Source organism: Palaemon carinicauda, chromosome 20, assembly GCF_036898095.1.
Source record: "Palaemon carinicauda isolate YSFRI2023 chromosome 20, ASM3689809v2, whole genome shotgun sequence".
Taxonomy (NCBI): Eukaryota; Metazoa; Arthropoda; class Malacostraca; order Decapoda; family Palaemonidae; genus Palaemon; species Palaemon carinicauda.
The window spans coordinates 115,125,528-115,144,433 of NC_090744.1; the positions used below are offsets into that span (position 1 = coordinate 115,125,528).

General features: G+C 34.9%; 2 protein-coding genes across 3 annotated transcripts in view; one reads left to right on the plus strand and one right to left on the minus strand.

The window, feature by feature from the left end:
* LOC137614396 (uncharacterized) overlaps positions 1-18,906 on the minus strand; it is a 175,460-nt gene that overhangs the window by 50,985 nt on the left and 105,569 nt on the right. The gene's annotated exons all lie outside the window — the stretch shown is intronic.
* The window catches only part of LOC137660089 (uncharacterized), a 19,986-nt gene continuing 5,807 nt past the window's right edge, over positions 4,728-18,906 (plus strand). Inside the window, exon 1 of the mRNA XM_068394808.1 lies at positions 4,728-4,775. Within this exon, the coding sequence (XP_068250909.1) occupies positions 4,728-4,775 (48 nt within the window). The remainder of the gene's footprint in view (positions 4,776-18,906) is intronic.

Sequence of the window (18,906 nt, forward strand, 5' to 3'; positions counted from 1 at the left end):
GGTTAGGGTTTACAATCGATTGCAGTAGGTTAGGGTTTACAGTAGTAGTGTATGGTTAGATTTAGATTACAGTAAGGGGTGTATGCATGATGTCGGCCGACAAAGAATACAGCAGCATAAGGGGGTTGCAGGGGCAGGTTAGCCCTAACATTAGGTAAGTAGGTATGGACATGGCTTGTAGGTTGGGTTAGGAGGGGAGGTTTAGATTAGCTGGTGTCCATTTTTCATGCAAACCGCGAGGAACTGGCACCTCATGTACAATGGCTCTTACAGTAATCAAGTTAAAAAAACACACACACATAACTGTAGGCTAATACTGTACTAAAATTGATAAATCGGTAATACAGTAGTTTACAACACCACGCTCTCCATTTACTCCTATATAATGTAATCCTGCAGTTCTCACTTTCTTGCACAGTAATTAGGTGGTTATTTAAATTCTGGGAAAGCAATAATTAGCAAGATATGTTGAAAAGGGGGGAAGGGGTTATAAAAAGAAAACAGCTCGGTTTCCTCACTAAACGACTTGGAACTGACATGTCAACATCGTCAACCAAACAGAATTCGTGATGCCAGCGTACATAAACAGAAGTTCCTGATGTCAGCGTACATTTGATATACTTAGTTAAAAATTTATTAATTACTCAAAAGTGTCCATAAAATATGCAATTTAAAAATAGTGACACTTTTGAGTAATCACTCAATTTTTGATTAAGTATATTTTGAATATACAGTATATCAAATGTACGCTGGCATCACGAACTTCTGTTTATGTACGCTGGCATCACGAATTCTGTTTGGTTGACGATGTTGACATGTCAGTTCCAAGTCGTTTAGTGAGGAAACCGAGCTATTTTCTTTTTATAACCCCTTCCCCCCTCTTCGACATATCTTGCTAATTATTGCTTTCCCAGAATTTAGATAACCACCTAATTACTGTGCAAGAAGGTGAAAACTGCAGGATTACATTATATTGGAGTAAATGGAGAGCGTGGTGTTGTAAACTATTACCGATAAATCGATACCAGTAATAATTTGGGTAAATGTGTAGGAGAGCTCCGCGGAAGATCTTGAAGAATTTAAACACCTACAATTCACTATTATATCATATAGAACGCTTATATAATAGTCAATATATGAGCAGCTTCTATTTAACGAAGATATTCGTGTGTATAGTTATGTTTCACTTGGATTTTTTCTAAGTGTTTGTTTTTGTTTACTGTGTGATGTCTTGGCTAAAATGAGCTGTTTCACCGCCTTACTGCGTATGGCAGACTAGTTCTCAATGCTATTCTAATCAATAACAGGTGTTTTCTTGACGTCACACTGTTTGAAAACCAATCATGGCGGTTTTTACAAATCTAGCCAATGCTGACACTTATTACTTCACTTATCCCTGCTATTTTTCCACCAGTTACCACAGTTTACGTGAAGTTCCGCGGAGGAATATTTTTGCACGTCTCGGATCTCCCTTCAAACTGAAAAGCTCATTTTGCCGTGAAGTATGGAGCAATTAGCAGGACCTTCATCCCGTTCCGACTGTGTCACTTGTGACAATTGCTTTATTTCTTATGGGGATTTTTGTGTACATTATTCAGGGAAATTTTATTTGCTAATTGCATTTGCTCAACGTCATGGTTTGATTTTGGCAGAGAAAAAGTGCCCTAATTGTGAAAATGTGTGCCGTATAGATTACAACAAATTAGCATTCCGGTGTGATCGTAGTGTGGTTTCATCACTTCCTCCTGGCAGCAGCAGATTTGTATCCACCTACACCATAACAGTAAGGTATGTGGTAGTTTGCAGTTTACGTTAACGTTGTGTAACCTCATTAATAGTCGAAATATCGACGATCAAACTCACGCTACTCTTGTCTTCCCTGAATTTTCTAAGTCTGTTGTTATTGTTGACTGTGTCTTATTTTTGCTCAAATGAGCCCTGTAACCACTATAATCCGCAGACAAACTAGTGCACTATGACGCCCTCCCCCCCCGGTAGGCCTAGGTAGGGGTACAGGGCCCCATAGGCTAGGTTAGGTGGGTGTCTTAGGTTCGGTGGTGCCCTGAAAATTATTGTGGCCTTAAGGGGGGGTCGCAGGGGGGGCGGAGCCCCCCCCCCCCGGTAGGCCTAGGTAGGGGTACATGGCCCCCAGGGTAGGGTAGTTGTATTAGGTTCGGTAGTGCCCCGAAAAATCACTTTTCTCCTCCTCCCCCCACCCAAAAACCCCGCTTCCCACTGGGGTCCCCCATAATTGTAGTAGTAGGTTTATGCTTACATTTTCTGTGTAAGAGTTAGGTGGTTGTAGGAGGATTATCTCACAGTTTCAAGGTAACTGTAGCTCTAATTTACTGTTTTCTTTCGTTTTCTACTTTTAGAAACTTTTAAATCGAGCGCGGAGGTCTCCTACACAATTACCATAATTTGATAAAAAAAAAAAAAAAAAAAAACATTGAGAAGGAACACTTACCCAAGACCTTCCCTATTTCTTGGTTCACAGAAACGCTTGCCTTGGCATTATCGCTACTTGTACAGGTGTCTTTCATTAGGGGTTTATTATCGCTACTTGTACAAGTGTCTTTCATTAGGGGTTTTATGACAATATTAAAGTCGTTTAACTGGAATATGTGTTCCATTGCGGGAACTTTTTTAGCCAAAACATTGGCCAATTTCTTCTCACTGATACCGTGAATATTACGGAAACCCTTTCTGCACACAGTACAGACAAAACCACTATCTTTGATCGTGTATATATAGTTACATTTTCTTCGACTCATTTCTTTGGTAGTAAATGCTCAATGGGAACTTCCTGCAGACGACTTAGCAAGCACGAATTTTCAAGATTATAATCCCCTAATTCCAGGTTCCATGTTCCTCGTTGCTCTCTCCACAACACACTGAGTCTGATTGTGGGCAGACTACTAGATGGAGCGTAGTAGGTGCACAACTTGTATACTTTTGCTTCTTAACTTCAAGGAGCTCTCCAATATACCGGGCAACCTCTTTACTTGGGGTTTTTAAATTTACTATTTCTGTTATTATTTTTAATTTTTTTTTTAACTCATTACAGTAGTTGTTCTTAAAATATCTTATTTTTCCCTGTTTCCTTTGCACATTGGGTTCATTTTCTCTATTGGAGCCCTTGGGCTTATAGCATCTTGCTTTTCCAAATAGGGTTGTAGCTTAGCTAGTAGTAATAATAATAATAATAATAATAATTCAAGTAGCTAACGATAATTCTATTAAACTATGCATATCTCTATCACGTTTTCTCTCTGCCTACCTAAACACAATCAATTTAAAATTTCTATAAATTAACGCGAAAACAAGTAAGTCTACGCCCAATTGAAAATGCACGAAATAATCGCTAGAAAAGTCCTAAAATCCTTTTAGTATATTTCTCCTAGGAGACATATGGACTCTCGCATTAAGAAGGATAAACGGAAAAGGTAGAATTCCTAAAATGACTTCAAGTAGAAGCCGACAGAGAATGCCTACCATATTCCTCCATATGATTATTTCAAGTCAGATTTCATAGATTTATAATTGATAAATATAGTAGAAAGTACCAAAATTTAACATATTTTTTTATATATGTGGACTACCAATTGTACTTGATACCCGGTAATGTACCAATTTGGTTAACACATAGCAAAAAACGTAACCCTGTAGGCCTAATCCCGGGTGCCCAATCCTATAGTCCATTTCTTTTATCGAGGCAGATTTGCACCGACTCGCAGCGGTGCCCTTTTAGCTCGGAAAAGTTTCCTGATCGCTGATTGGTTAGAATGATCTCGTCCAACCAATCAGCGATCAGGAAACTTTTCCGAGCTAAAAGGGCACCGCTGCGAGTCGGTGCAAATCTGCCTCGCTAAAAGAAATTGACTATAGTGAGCTACAAGCGTGTGTGGGCATTTTTTCCACAGGACAGTAGCGATCCTTCGAATCCTGCAGGGTCAATCCTCTGTGCGTACTGTATGGCCGGCTTAAAAATGGAGTTTTGTCTTTCTCTTTCGTGAGAGGCGCTTGGCTCAACTACTCCTAGGCCTATTTTGCGCAACTATGTGCGTTATAATTGATAGAAAAAACCCTCATAATTAGGCCTAGTCCGAGAAAGATACTATCATTTTGCGTAGCTTTAGTCCCAGGTGCTACAAATATTGCCTCTAACACGAGCTTTTAATTCAGTACTTCTGGATTGCTAAGATATACCGCCTAGCACTGAAGAAGTATCACGAAACTAGTCAGGACTTGATCATATATTTCGTATTTTCATTTTCCCTGTGGTTCTTCTGCATCTCAGCATCACGTTTTCCTGTAATTTTTACGCATATATATATATATATATATATATATATATATATATATATATATATATATATATATATATATATATATATATATATATATATATATATATATATATATATATATATATAAAACTCGTAAAACGTATTATTATAACCTCAACTTGAAAAGTTGGCTGAATTTAGCGAGTTAATCGCCAACATAAACACCCACCAAATTTACAAGATGGAGTAAGCAGAAGGAAGAAGTCTCACTTATTCCAGTATGCAGTGTTCTTTGATAAAGATTCACCTGTACTGTTTCTTTATCAAGTGGACAAATGCAGAAAAAATAAGTGTGACTTCTTTTATTATGCTCCCCTAAAATAGATTCCAATGTACTGGAATACTGGAAGAAAAGTTTTTGGGTTTGTTATTGTACCTATGAACCTTCTGGATCAAGAGAGTGCCAAGTGCATTCCAGCCTTCCAGGTAAAAATGAATAATTTACAAGATGGACTCAGTAAAGGGGAGAAGTCTCACTTATTCCAGTATGCAGTGTTCCATAATAAAGATTCACTTGTACTGTTTCTTTATCATGTAGACAAATGCAGAAAAAACAAGTTTGACCTCTTTTAATACGCTCCTCTAAAGGAGATTCCAATGTAATGGAATACTGGAAGAAAAGCTTTTGGGTTTGTTATGATACCTATGAACCTTCTGGATCAAGAGAGTGCCAAGTGCATTCCAACCTTCCTGGTAAAAGTGAATAATTTACAAGATGGACTCAGCAGAGGGAAGAAGTCTCACTTGTTCCAGTATGCAGTATTCCATAATAAAGATTCACCTGTACTGTTTCTTTATCATGTGGACTAATGCAGAAAAAATAAGTATGACCTCTTTTAGTACGCTCCTCTGAAGGAGATTCCAATGTAATGGAATACTGGAAGAAAAGCTTTTGGGTTTGTTATGGTACTTATGAACCTTCTGGATCAAAAGCCTTTGAGAGAAAAGTTCTCAATGCCAAGTGTATTTCAGCCTTCCAGGTAAAAGCAAATAATCCAAAAGATGGACTCAGTGGAGGGAAGAAGTCTCACTTGTTCCAGTATGCAGTGTTTCATGATAAAGATTCAGTTGTACTGTTTCTTTATCATGTGTAACAAATGCAGAAAAAAATAAGTGTGACCTCTTTAAGTACGCTCCCCTGAAGGAGATTCCAATGTACTGGAATACTGGAAGAAAAGCTTTTGGGTTTGTTATTGTACCTAAGAACCTTCTGGATCAAGAGAGTGCCAAGTGCATTCCAGCCTTCCTGGTAAAAGTGAATAATTTACAAGATGGACTCAGCAGAGGGAAGAAGTCTCACTTGTTCCAGTATGCAGTGTTCCATAATAAAGATTCACTTGTACTGTTTCTTTATCATGTGGACAAATGCAGAAAAAATAAGTGTGACCTCTTTTAGTTTGCCCCCCTCAACAAATGAGCTGTGATCAGAGATGGATCCAAGGTAGTACTCTCTAGCCAATCAAAGGTTCCAATAACTTTCAACGCTGACTCACAGCTTGGTGATCCTACTACCTATCTTTACTTACGCATATGTAATATATATATATATATATATATATATATATATATATATATATATATATATATATATATATATATATATATATATAATGTATATATACAAAATATATATATATATATATATAATATATATATATATATATATACATATATAAATACATATATATATATCTATATATATATATATATATATATATATATATATATATATATATATATATGCATATACATACATTATATATATGCCAATATATATGACATATAAATATATATATATACTGTACATATATATATATATATATATATATGAATGTATACATATATATATATATATATATGTATATATATACATATATATATATATATAAGCGAAATTTTTCAGGTCTTTTGTTTCTCTTTTTCTGATTTAAATCTAGTATAATGATGAGTTTTTCCAAGCTGTAGGTATAAAGCATTCTTGCAAATATTTTATGTGATGTTCCGCGTGTTTTGGTAGCATGAAAGCTCTTCCATCTATTATGCAATCAATTATCAGGCTATATATTAAATATATATATATATATATATATATATATATATATATATATATATACATAGAGAGAGAGAGAGAGAGAGAGAGAGAGAGAGAGAGAGAGAGAGAGAGAGAGAGAGAGAGAGAGAGAGAGAGAGAGAGAGAGAGAGAGAGAGAGAGAGCAGGCAGGCTTTAGAAGTGGGCATTGAACAACTGACCAGCTAATGGTAAAATCAACAGAGTATAAAAATACTATGTTTGGCATTTATATATTATGAAAAACCTTTTGATTCTGTCACAACTTCAACAGCAATGAAAGCCCTTCGAAGACAAGAAATGGATTAATCTTATGTTAGAACATTTAAGGATATCTATACAGGAAGTACAGCAAGCCTAAATCTACAAGATAGTGAGAAAATTCCGATTGAGAAAGGAGTTACACAGGGAGACTCCATCTTTCCTAAATTATTCACAGCATGCCTAGAGGTTTTAAAAAATTTAGATTGGGAAAATGTAGTAATTAAGATTAATAGGGAATACTTCAACAAGTTAAGATATGCAGATGACATAGTTCTCTTTAGTGGATCATGAGAGGAATTACAAAAAAATGATAGAAGATTTGAATAGAGAAAGCAGAAAGGTAGGACTGAAAATGAATATGAGTAAAACTAAGATTATGTTCAATGAAAAAGCAGAGACAACAAATAATAGATTGTTAATTAATATACCTTCCTAGGACATACAATAAGTGAATCCTCAGACGTGCGACTGAAAAAAAAATGATAAGCATAGGATGGAAAGCTTTTGATAAACAAAATGTGATTATGAAAAGTAAAATGCCACTTCCTCTTAAAAGAGAAATGTTTAATCAGATATCCAGATGGTCCTACCAGTATTAACTTACGGATCAGAAATTTGGATCCCCACTAAAGCCTTAGAGCATAAAACAAGTTACAACTCAAAAAGCTAAGGAAAGAATAATGATAGGAATAACATTAAGGGAAAGAAAAAGAGCAACATGGATACGAAAGCAAACTGAAGTAAAGGATATTTTGACAACGTGTGAGAAAAAAGAAATGGACATGGTTAGGACATACAATGAGAATATTAAATAATAGATGGATATTGAGAATAAAGGTCATCGGGTAGTCGTTCTTTATGGCTTAACAACGTTTTGATCGTAAATTGGTAAAAATGTACAAAAATCATAAAGGGTTCCTATAGGTTGCAAAAGCAGCAAGGGAAGGAAGAGAAGATGGTGGACGGACGAACTAAGAAAATTTGCTGGTATAAACAGGCAGAGAAAAGCCTTAAACAGATGCGAGTGGAAGGAGATGTCTGAGGCCTTTGTTCTGCAATGGACTATGGTTGCTTGACTAACTTATTGAAAACTGTTACATCTTTAACTGAATTAAATTTTTCGCTGCGAACAAAACCTACCGGCATTTCGTTTGTTCATTTCTTTATTTGAGCTTCTTCATGTGTTTGTATATATATATGTATATATATATATATATATACATATATAAATATATATATATATATATATACATATATATACTATATGTCATATATATATATATAAATATATATATATATATATATATATACACACACACAGACACACACACACACACATATATATATATATATATATATATATATATATATATATATACATAATATATGTTATATATATATTATATATATTATACGTTATATATACAGTATATATATACATATATATATACATATATATACATATATATATATATATATATATATATATATATATATATATATATATATATATATATATACAGTATATGTATATATATGCAACTATATACATATCTTCATCTACAATATACACATAAGTGTATACGTTCAATAAGAATAGCCAGAATGTTGGTGACAAGTGTTAACTACCCCCTTATCTTGCTTAACAACAACAACAACCACGAGAGTCAAACTGCATTAGATAAGCTTAATCAATAACGACCACTTCAATTCGATCTAACTTCGTCTCCAAAAAAATGCAAATCAAGGTTCCATTCAGGGTTATCGACTCGCTATCTCAAGATCTTCACCAGACTGACTCACTCTATCACTAGAATAGAGTGTCTAATTGAGTCTTTATATCTAGAATTATATCTCCGGGAATGACACAAGTCCTTGTGGACCTAAGTGCATTTTTGGGGGGTCTGAACAATAAGGGGACCTGGCTTCCATAATGTCATCATATTGCTGTATCCACAATCATTCATTGCTTCACATACATATTCATGGCAAACGTTTCGACATTTCAAATGTCATCATCAGTGCTACCTAAATTAAAGACAAAAGAAACAAAACAATTTCAAATTAAAAATTAGATAAAATAAATAAAGAATTATTTTAAAACTACATACAAATTGAATAAAAAATCAGGTTGTTACGAAAAGGGGAACAGTAGCGGTATTACAATTGAGGTCAGGCCTAGAATATTTTATGTAATTTTTAGGCCGGGAACACACTAGCGACTCTGTGGCGCCACAAAGCCACAGCATCGTGTGGCAAGGATGTGGTCTCCCGTAGGTTTCCGTTATTTTTAAATTTTGCCGCGCAAACTAGCGACTGTGGCAAGCGACTGTGGCTCTCTGTCGCTCATCCCCGCCACAGGCGTGGCGTGGCTTTGAAAACAATGGAAACCTATGGGAGACCACATCCCCACCACATGATGCTGTGGCTTTGTGGCGCCACAGAGTCGCTAGTGTGCTTCCGGCCTTAATTTGAAACTGTACTGTTTCTATTATCTTTACTTTAGGTAGCACTGATGATGACATTTGAAATGTCGAAACGTTTGAAATATATACGCATGTGGCAACATCAGTATTTCTGTTTCTCCTGAGAATAGGATTTCCTAGAAATGTTCCCATCTCTCGAGTAATTGCAACTGGATTTCTTCATCTTCATCATCTCCTCCTACACCTTTTACGCAAAGGGCCTCGATAAGATTTCCCCAGTCGTCTCTATCTTGAGCTTTTAATTCAATATTTCTCCATTCATAATCTCCTACTTCGCGATTCATAGTCATCAGCCATGTAGGCCAGTGAACAGCAGAGTACTCCAAGGGAATGTGTTGTCACCTGTGTTGTTTATCCTCCTCATGGAATTTGTAATGCGTAGAACAGTCAGGGATGGTGGAGAAGGATTGGACTGGATTGGTGATAGGAATTTACAAGACCTAGAATATGTTGATGATGCTGTCCTTGTTAGCAGGATTTCTTGTGTCAATTAATAACCTTCTTGTTACTCCACATTGCTGCATTAACAAGATTTTATGTGTTGAACAGACTGACACAAGTCTCTCTTTATAGTTTATATATGGAATATCTGTTTTAATGGTGTTACTATTCTTAAAATATTTTATTGGTTTAATGGTGTTACTGTTGTTAAAATGTTTTATTTTAAGTTTCTATTTCTTTTTATATAGTTTGTTTCCTTTCTTCGCTAGGCTATTTTTCCCTGTTGAAGCCCTTGGGCTTATAGCATCCTGCTTTTCCAACTAGGGTCGTAGCTTGGCTAGTAATAATAATAATAATAATAATAATAATAATAATAATAATAATAATAATAATATACTATTTCTATCGTCGATTCCCCCAAAAGTAATTGCATTGCTGTATACCTTCACACTATTTGCCTCAATGTACCCACATAGTAATTGTATTATTGTCATGATGCAGCTATTGTATTAGTTTAGTATTTATGTAATACTCGTCTTGTGGACCTACTGTTAAAAAAGAAAAAAAAAGATAACGCTCCAAATCAACATTTAATCAATTATAATTAATAGCCACCAAATGATTTTCTGGTCGGACAAGGAGCAATTTCAGGATTTACAAATTTGGGACATAATGGCCCAGTGTTGGGACCTGAGAGCCATGATACAATTGATTAATTAAGATTAATAGGGAATACTTCAACAAGTTAAGATATGCAGATGACATAGTTCTGTTTAGTGGACCATGAGAGGAATTGCAAAAAATGATAGAAGATTTGAATAGAGAAAACAGAAAGGTAGGACTGAAAATGAGTATGAGTAAAACTAAGATTAATGAAAAAGCAGAGACAACAAATAATAGATTGTTAATTAATATACCTTCCTAGGACAGACAATAATTGAATCCTCAGACGTGCGACTGAAAAAAAAATTATAAGCATGGGATGGAAAGCTTTTGATAAACAAAATGTGATTATGAAAAGTAAAATGTCACTTGCAATAGGAGGTCAAAGTTAAATGAGAAGTAAAAAGTAAGTGATGCTGTAAAGACGCCTAAGCTATGCCTACAGTACTCCCCGTGAGGTACAATGACTTCACCATGCTTCCACAGAGATATTTCATTGTCATGAATTCATTGAAAAACAAGCAGCGATGAATCTAATTGATCAAATTACAAATCACCAAATCCAAGAAGATTTCAGTCCCGCATCAAAAACAAAATTCTGTCCTGATTGACATAATTCACTTTAGATGATCATCAGTCTGAATGTCGGTCAATTCTTTTAACTATCAATGAAAGCTAAACAAATGTCAATAAGACAGCATTACGGATTAGTTTGCAATAAAGACAACCAGATGTCTGATAGACTGCCAATATCAGTCTGTGGAAAATTATAAAATGAAGGTAAAACTGTCAGTTATATTGTCTATGGTATTGATGTTCTTGTACCTCTTAAAGAAAGTGTGTCAAAAGCTACAAAAATAAGGTTATTGCGCAGGGGACTATCTTGGACCTTCTTATGCCAAGAAAGTAGACTGAGGTGGTATGGTTATGTCATGAGAAGAGATGAACAGTATATTGGGAGGAGAGTGATGGAAATGGAGGTACAGGGAACGAGAAGGAGAGGGAGACCGAAGCGAAGGTGGATGGACTGTATCAAGGATGACCTTCGATCAAAGGGATTAACAGGTGATGAAGTGTGGGACAGAGGTAGATCGAGAACGCTGGCTAGAAACATTGACCTCACATATTGAAGTGGGAAAAGATGCAGACAAAGAAGATGCCACATCTCCACAGGTCACCTTTCTCTAATCCTGCCCCATCCCCTTATCATCTGTCTTAGTCTTTCTCTCGTCTGCTTCCATGTAAATTGGAGTATTTCTAAGATTATTTTAACTTTTGTTCCACACTACCATTGAAGAAAAATTCCTGGTGTGTTTTCTGTATAAAGCTTTACACCCACCTTAATTAGTATTATTATTATTACTAGCCAAGCTACAACCCTTGTTGGAAAAGGGCATATGAGCAAGGGCCCTCCCTTGCTCATTTGCCAGACGAAGGCGCTTGTCACCATGACACACATTCTGAGTCTCGCGATGGACAGACCGTTGCCCTGCTTCAAACTCTTCATATGACAACCTTTGTAGCCAAGGCAGTTATCTACAGCGTGAACAGATACTACCTGGAAAGAAAAGTCGCTGATCATATGTATATATGGTCAGTCTCTAGGGCATTGTCCTGCTTGCTAGGGCATTACCACTGTCCCTAGCCTCTGCCATTCATGACCTTTAAAACCTTCCTTCTTCTTCTTCTTCCCAGCTGGTTCCCATTTTTATATGGGGTCGCCATTGCGGATGAGCCGTTTCCATCTTTTTCTATTATGCGCTTCTGCCTCATCAATCCCCTTCTCCTGTAAGTCTCCTCTCACACAGTCCCTCCATCTCTTTCTTGGTCTCCCTCTTCTTCTTCTTCTTCCCTGAACCTCCATCTCCATAGTATGTCTCCCAACGTGGTCCTCCCCTTCTCCTGTAAGTCTCCTCTGACACAGTCCCTCCATCTCTTTCTTGGTCTCCCTCTTCTTCTTCTTCCTTGAACCTCCATCTCCCAATGACCTTTAAAACCTTTAAAAGGGCAAAGTCTCATCCAGAATCAAATGAAGGAATAAAAGATACTGAATTAAAGAACTGATTAACTATTATGTATTACATGGCGATTATTTATCTCCCAAATCAGTTATCTTGTTGCTTTGGAAATGGAAGAAGATACCAATTATAATCGTTTTATTTTACATCATTTTCTCTTGTTTGGTTGGAGTTTTTTAGTTTACATATGAGATATTTATTTTAATGTTGTTACTCTTCTTAAAATATGTTATCTCTCCTCGTTTCCTTTCCTCACTGGGCTATTTTCCCTGTTGGAGGCCCTGGTCTTATAGCACCCTGCTTTTCCAACTAGGGTTGTAGCTTAGCAAGTAGTAATAATGATAATAATAATAATAATAATAATAATAATAATAATAATAATACAGCTATTTACTTTAATAAGTTTTCATGAAGAATGTTATAGCATTTTTCATATTATGTAATTATGAAATACACTAAAAGTTTGTAATGATGATTTATTTTCTTTTTGCAAAAACATGTTTTCCATGAGAAGCCTAAAAAGCCTTTTTATGGATTTTTTTTTTTTCTGGAAAAAGTCTGTGACAAGTTTTAGTCTTGTTTGTGCCAACGTAATATCATGAGGAAATTTATAACATTTAAATATCAATTTGCAAAGTAATAAAACATTATTCCCAAAATTCTGGTCGGTGTATATATATACTGTATATATATATATATATATATATATATATATATATATATATATATATATATATATATATATACTGTATATATATAAATATATATACATAAGTATATATTAATCTGTATACATACATGTATATATATATATATATATATATATATATATATATATATATATATATATAATACATATATATATATATATATATATATATATATACTGTATATGCATGAGTATATAAATTATTAATTTGTATACATACATGTGTATATATATACATATATATATGTGTGTATATATATGTATATATATATATATACATATATATATATATATATATATATATATATATATATATATATATACATATTCCCTGTGATTTGGTATAGAATAGTTTCTTACGTCATTTAAATCATACTCCGTTTCATAAAATAACATGTTCATCCATCTAAATAATCTAATTAACTATAGCATTACTACAATTGCTAAAACAATGAAAGAGGAAAAACATTCTTTAAGGTTTGAGGTTGTTAATGGTACTTCTAGTCGAGTTTTTCCCCTGAAGTTCATTCCTGTCTTTATATAAGTGCATCGTCAGGAGAGAGAGAGAGAGAGAGAGAGAGAGAGAGAGAGAGAGAGAGAGAGAGAGAGAGAGAGAGAGAGAGAGAGAGAGTCTTCGGTTTCCTAAGAATGAGGTCATAGAAGCTTACTATCTAGAACACGTGGTAAGATGATGATGATTAGAGAACACATTAAAGGAATCTCTCTCTCTCTCTCTCTCTCTCTCTCTCTCTCTCTCTCTCTCTCTCTCTCTCGACGTATATTACATACTTAAGCTACATAATACTGTATTCTAATTCAGCCCCATAGCTCTTTGAGTCGTAACTAGCTTATGTTCTAAGTAATTAGCAGGGCCCCAAGTTTCTGATGCATAAGTTAATACTGGTAGGATCGTCTCACTGAATACTTTTCTTTTTAGTGAAAGGGGCACTTTACTTTTCATAATCTACTTTTGTTTACCAAATGTTCTCCATCCATGCTTATTCTTCTTTCAATTTCGGTCTCATGTCCTGGGGAAACATTTATTGTCTGTCCTAAGGACGTATATTAATTACCAATCTCTGGAGGTTCGTTCATACCCCATATTTCTTGTCTCTGCTTTTTCTATTCAAGTCTTCTATCACCTTTTGTGATTCCTCCCATGATACTAAACACAACTATGTCATCTGCAAATCTTAAGTTGTTAAGGTATCTCCCATTAATGTTAATTCCTGCATTTTCACAATCTAAATTTTTTAAACTTCTAGACATGCTGTGAATAATTCAAGAGAGATGGGGTCTCCCTATCTAACTCCTTTCTCAATCGGAATTTTCGAACTAAATGTAGTTTTAGGATTGCTGTACCTCCTCTTCAAGTGTTCTGACGTTAGATTCTTCTATCCCTTGTTTGAAGGGCTTTCATTACTGCCAGAGCTTTGTTATTATTAACCAATCTACAAGCCTAGTTGGAAAAGCAGGGTGCTATAAGCCAAAGGGCTCCAACAGGGAAAAATAGAACAGTGAGAAAAGGAAATAGGAAATAAATAAACTATTAGAGAATTAATGAAAAATAAAAATAAAATATTATAAGAATAGTAGCAACATTAAAAACAGACCTTTCATATATAAACTATAAAAAGACTTATGTCAGCCTGTTCAACATAATAACATTTGCTACAATTTTCAACTTATGAAGTTGAAAGCTTTGACAGAATCAAAAGCTTTCTCATAGTCTATTTTCTTAGTTTCTATTCGAATATAATTTTTCATATTGTGCGGACATAGAGTAGCTTATATTTTCTTATTCCTATTTCATTCACTATATCAGCTGTGAGAGAGACAAGAGAGCGTGCTAGAAATAGGAATGAATGGCGAGCGATTGTGACGCAGTTCCGGTAGGCCCTGCTGCTTCCTCCGGTGCCTTAGATGACCTCGGAGGTAGCAGCAGTAGGGGATTCAGCATTATGAAGCTTCATCTGTGGTGGATAATGTGGGAGGTTGGGCTGTGGCACCCTAGCAGTACCAGCTGAACTCGGTTGAGTCCCTGGTTAGGCTGGAGGAACGTAGAGAGTAGAGGTCCCCTTTTTTGTTTTGTTTCATTGTTGATGTCGGCTACCCCCCAAAATTGGGGAAGTGCCTTTGGTATATGTATGTATGTATGTATGTATATCAAAGTTACATCCGATTTTTATCATGATATAGTTTATTTTGTGATACAATGCTGACATTCGTGTTCTTCAGCGCTATCACCAATAAGTCTTATTTTCAACGTACAAGTTCATAATCACTCAGGGTCAAGTGCTGTAACGTATATTCGTGTGCTACAACGCCTAATACCGAACAAAGATTAATACTTTTTCGGTACCTGTACTACAAGTGTGTTTTCCGAACAAGATCGGTACGTGTTTTACCCATACACACACTATTCCATCTTATTTCTCTTCCATTTGTTTTGTTAAAGTTTTTATACTTTATATAGAAAATATTTATTTTAATGTTATTTTTCTTAGAATATTTTATTTTTCTTGTTTCCTTTCCTCACTGGGCTATTTTCCCAGTTGGAGCCCCTGGGCAAATAGCATCTTGCTTTTCCAGCTAGGGTTGTAGCTTAGCAATCAATGATAATAATAATAATAATAATAATATTATTATTATTATTATTATTATTATTATTAGCTACGCTACAACCCTAGTTGGAAAAGCAAGATGCTATAAGCCCAAGGGCTCCAACAGGGATAAGTAACCCAGTAAGGAAAAGAAATAAGGAAATAATTAAACGATATAAGAAGTAATGAACAGTTAAAATAAAATATTTTCGAAACAGTAACAGCATCAAAACCGATATCTCATATATAACTATAAAAAGAAAAACATTTGCTGCAAGTTTGAACTTTTCAAAGTTCTACCGATTCAACTATTCGATTGGGAAGATCATTCCACAACTTGGTCACAGCAGGAATAAAACTTCTAGAATACTGTGTAGTATTGAGCCTCATGATGGTGTAGGCCTGGCTATTATAATCAAATGCATGTATATATATATATATATATATATATATATATATATATATATATATATATATATACATACATATATATATATATATATACATACATATATATATATACATACATATATATATATATATATATATATATATATATATAAAAATATATATATATATGTATATATATATATATATATATATATATATACATTCAGAATAAAACTTCTAGGATACTGTGTAGTACTAATCCTTATGATGGAGAAGGCCCGACTATTATATTCTACTGCATCTATATATATATATATATATATATATATATATATATATTATATATATATATATATATATTTATATATATATATATATATATATATATATATACTGTATATATATATACACATATATATGTATATATATATATATATATATATATATATATATATATATATATATATATATATATATATATATATATATATATATATATGTGCGTGTGTGTGTGTGTGTGTGTGATGTATCTATGGAGAATCCTCGGGGGACATAGGATTGGTGTCCTATCTAATACATATATCATTAACAATCTCTAAAGAGGTTCGTCCATAACCCTAATCTGTTGCCTCTCTGCATCTGTCATTCATGTTCTCATTTATCTGGGAACTCACTTCACTTCAAATCGATCTTGAAAGAGACAACTTGGATTCTCAACTGTCTTTGGTCCTCAAGTGCCAATTCTGTCTTTGGTCCTCAAGGGCAAATTCTGTCTTTGGTCCTCAAGTGCCAATTCTGTCTTTGGTCCTCAAGTGCTAATTCTGTCTTTGGTCCTCAAGTGCCAATTCTGTCTTTGGTCCTCAAGTGCTAATTCTGTCTTTGGTCCTCAAGTGCCAATTCTGTCTTTGGTCCTCAAGTGCTAATTCTGTCTTTGGTCCTCAAGTGCCAATTCTGTCTTTGGTCCTCAAGTGCTAATTCTGTCTTTGGTCCTCAAGTGCTAATTCTGTCTTTGGTCCTCAAGTGCCAATTCTGTCTTTGGTCCTCAAGTGCCAATTCTGTCTTTGGTCCTCAAGTGCCAATTCTGTCTTTGGTCCTCAAGTGCCAATTCTGTCTTTGGTCCTCAAGTGTCAATTCTGTCTTTGGTCCTCAAGTGCCAATTCTGTCTTTGGTCCTCAAGTGTCAATTCTGTCTTTGGTCCTCAAGTGCCAATTCTGTCTTTGGTCCTCAAGTGCCAATTCTGTCTTTGGTCCTCAAGTGCCAATTCATTCATAAGTTCTTAAATAAAATGATGTTGTGGGGAAGCAAACTAATATAAGCTTCATTACACTTAAATTTCAAAGAATAATAACAATAAAAATACCTACACCATATGTTAAGGTTAACGAGTTCTACAAGCAGGGTTGTATAGGCCGATGGGGTAACGTCCCTGCCTGGTGATTGTCAGACGGGAGTTCGAATCCCGCTCAAACTCGTCGGTTCCTTTGGCCGCTGCAACCTCACCATCCTTGTGAACTAAGGATGGGGGTTTGGGGGGAGCCTATAGATCTATTTGCTGAGTCATCAGCACCCATTGCCTGGCCCTCCCTGGTCTCAGCTTGTGTGGAGAGGAGGCTCGGGCGCTGATCATATATATATGTATGGTCAGTCTCTAAAGCACTGTCCTGCTTGATAAGGCAATGTCACTGTCCCCTTCCTCTGCCATTCATGAGCGGCCTTTAAACCTTTAAGCGCACACAGACGAATTTAAGGATGCTTATAGCTTATATTCTAACTCTAGCCTGATGGATGAACGGCAGCCATCATTGGCGAGATATTGAATTATATAGTGATGCAACAATGTAAATCCAGAGGATGCTGTTGAGAATAACTTTAAGTAAATACTGACTTATCAGAAGCCTAATTAATGTCTTTGCTTTGCATAAAATACTCAAGATTATAGAATGAAAAATTTGATTCAGTTTTCAAAGTATTAATGTAATCGTAAATGGATGAAATATGCCAAGTTTGGAATTTTCATGCGAGTATTTGTAAATGGCCAAAAGAGAAGAAGATATATTGAGTCTTTAAAAAAAAAAAAAAAAAAAAAAAAAAAAAAGATAGGGTAAATGACCTCGAACTTCTGACCTTCATTTTATGACCTGCACGCGGTGGAGGCAACGACCTGTAGTTGATTCCACGTAAATGTTCAGCGACTGAGATAACGAGAGAGAGAGAGAGAGAGAGAGAGAGATTTGAAGTGATCTGTATATCAGTTTCGAGATAACATGTTACTTTCGGGGTTTTAGTACGTTGACCTCTAAATGTTATATATAGGATCATTTCTAATCATCATTATTATTATTATTATTATTATTATTATTATTATTATTATTACTATTATTATTATTGTTGTTGTTGTTGTTGTTGTTGTTGTTGTTTCAAGTCAAGCCACAACCCTTAGTTGGAAAAGCAGGAAACTATAAGCCCAAGGGCTTCAACGGGGAAAAAATAGCCCAGTGGGGGAAAGGAAACAAGGAAACAAGGAAATAAATAAACTAAAAGAGAAGTAAGGAGCAATTAGAATGAAATATTCCAAGAACAGCAACACCACTAAATCAGATCTTTCATATATAAACTATAATAATTCAATAAAACAAGAGGAAGGGAAATAAGATAGAATAGTGTGCTCGAGTGTACCTTCAAGCAAGAGGGTCATGTTATGTTTGTGATAAGAAGGTATATTGTTACTCTATATTTAACTAATATACATAGAGAGAGAGAGAGAGAGAGAGAGAGAGAGAGAGAGAGAGAGAGAGAGAGAGAGAGAGAGAGAATTTAACGATATAATTTGAAGTGGAAAAGCCCTTGAAAATACTGAGAGAGAGAGAGAGAGAGAGAGAGAGAGAGAGAGAGAGAGAGAGAGAGAGAGGAGAGAG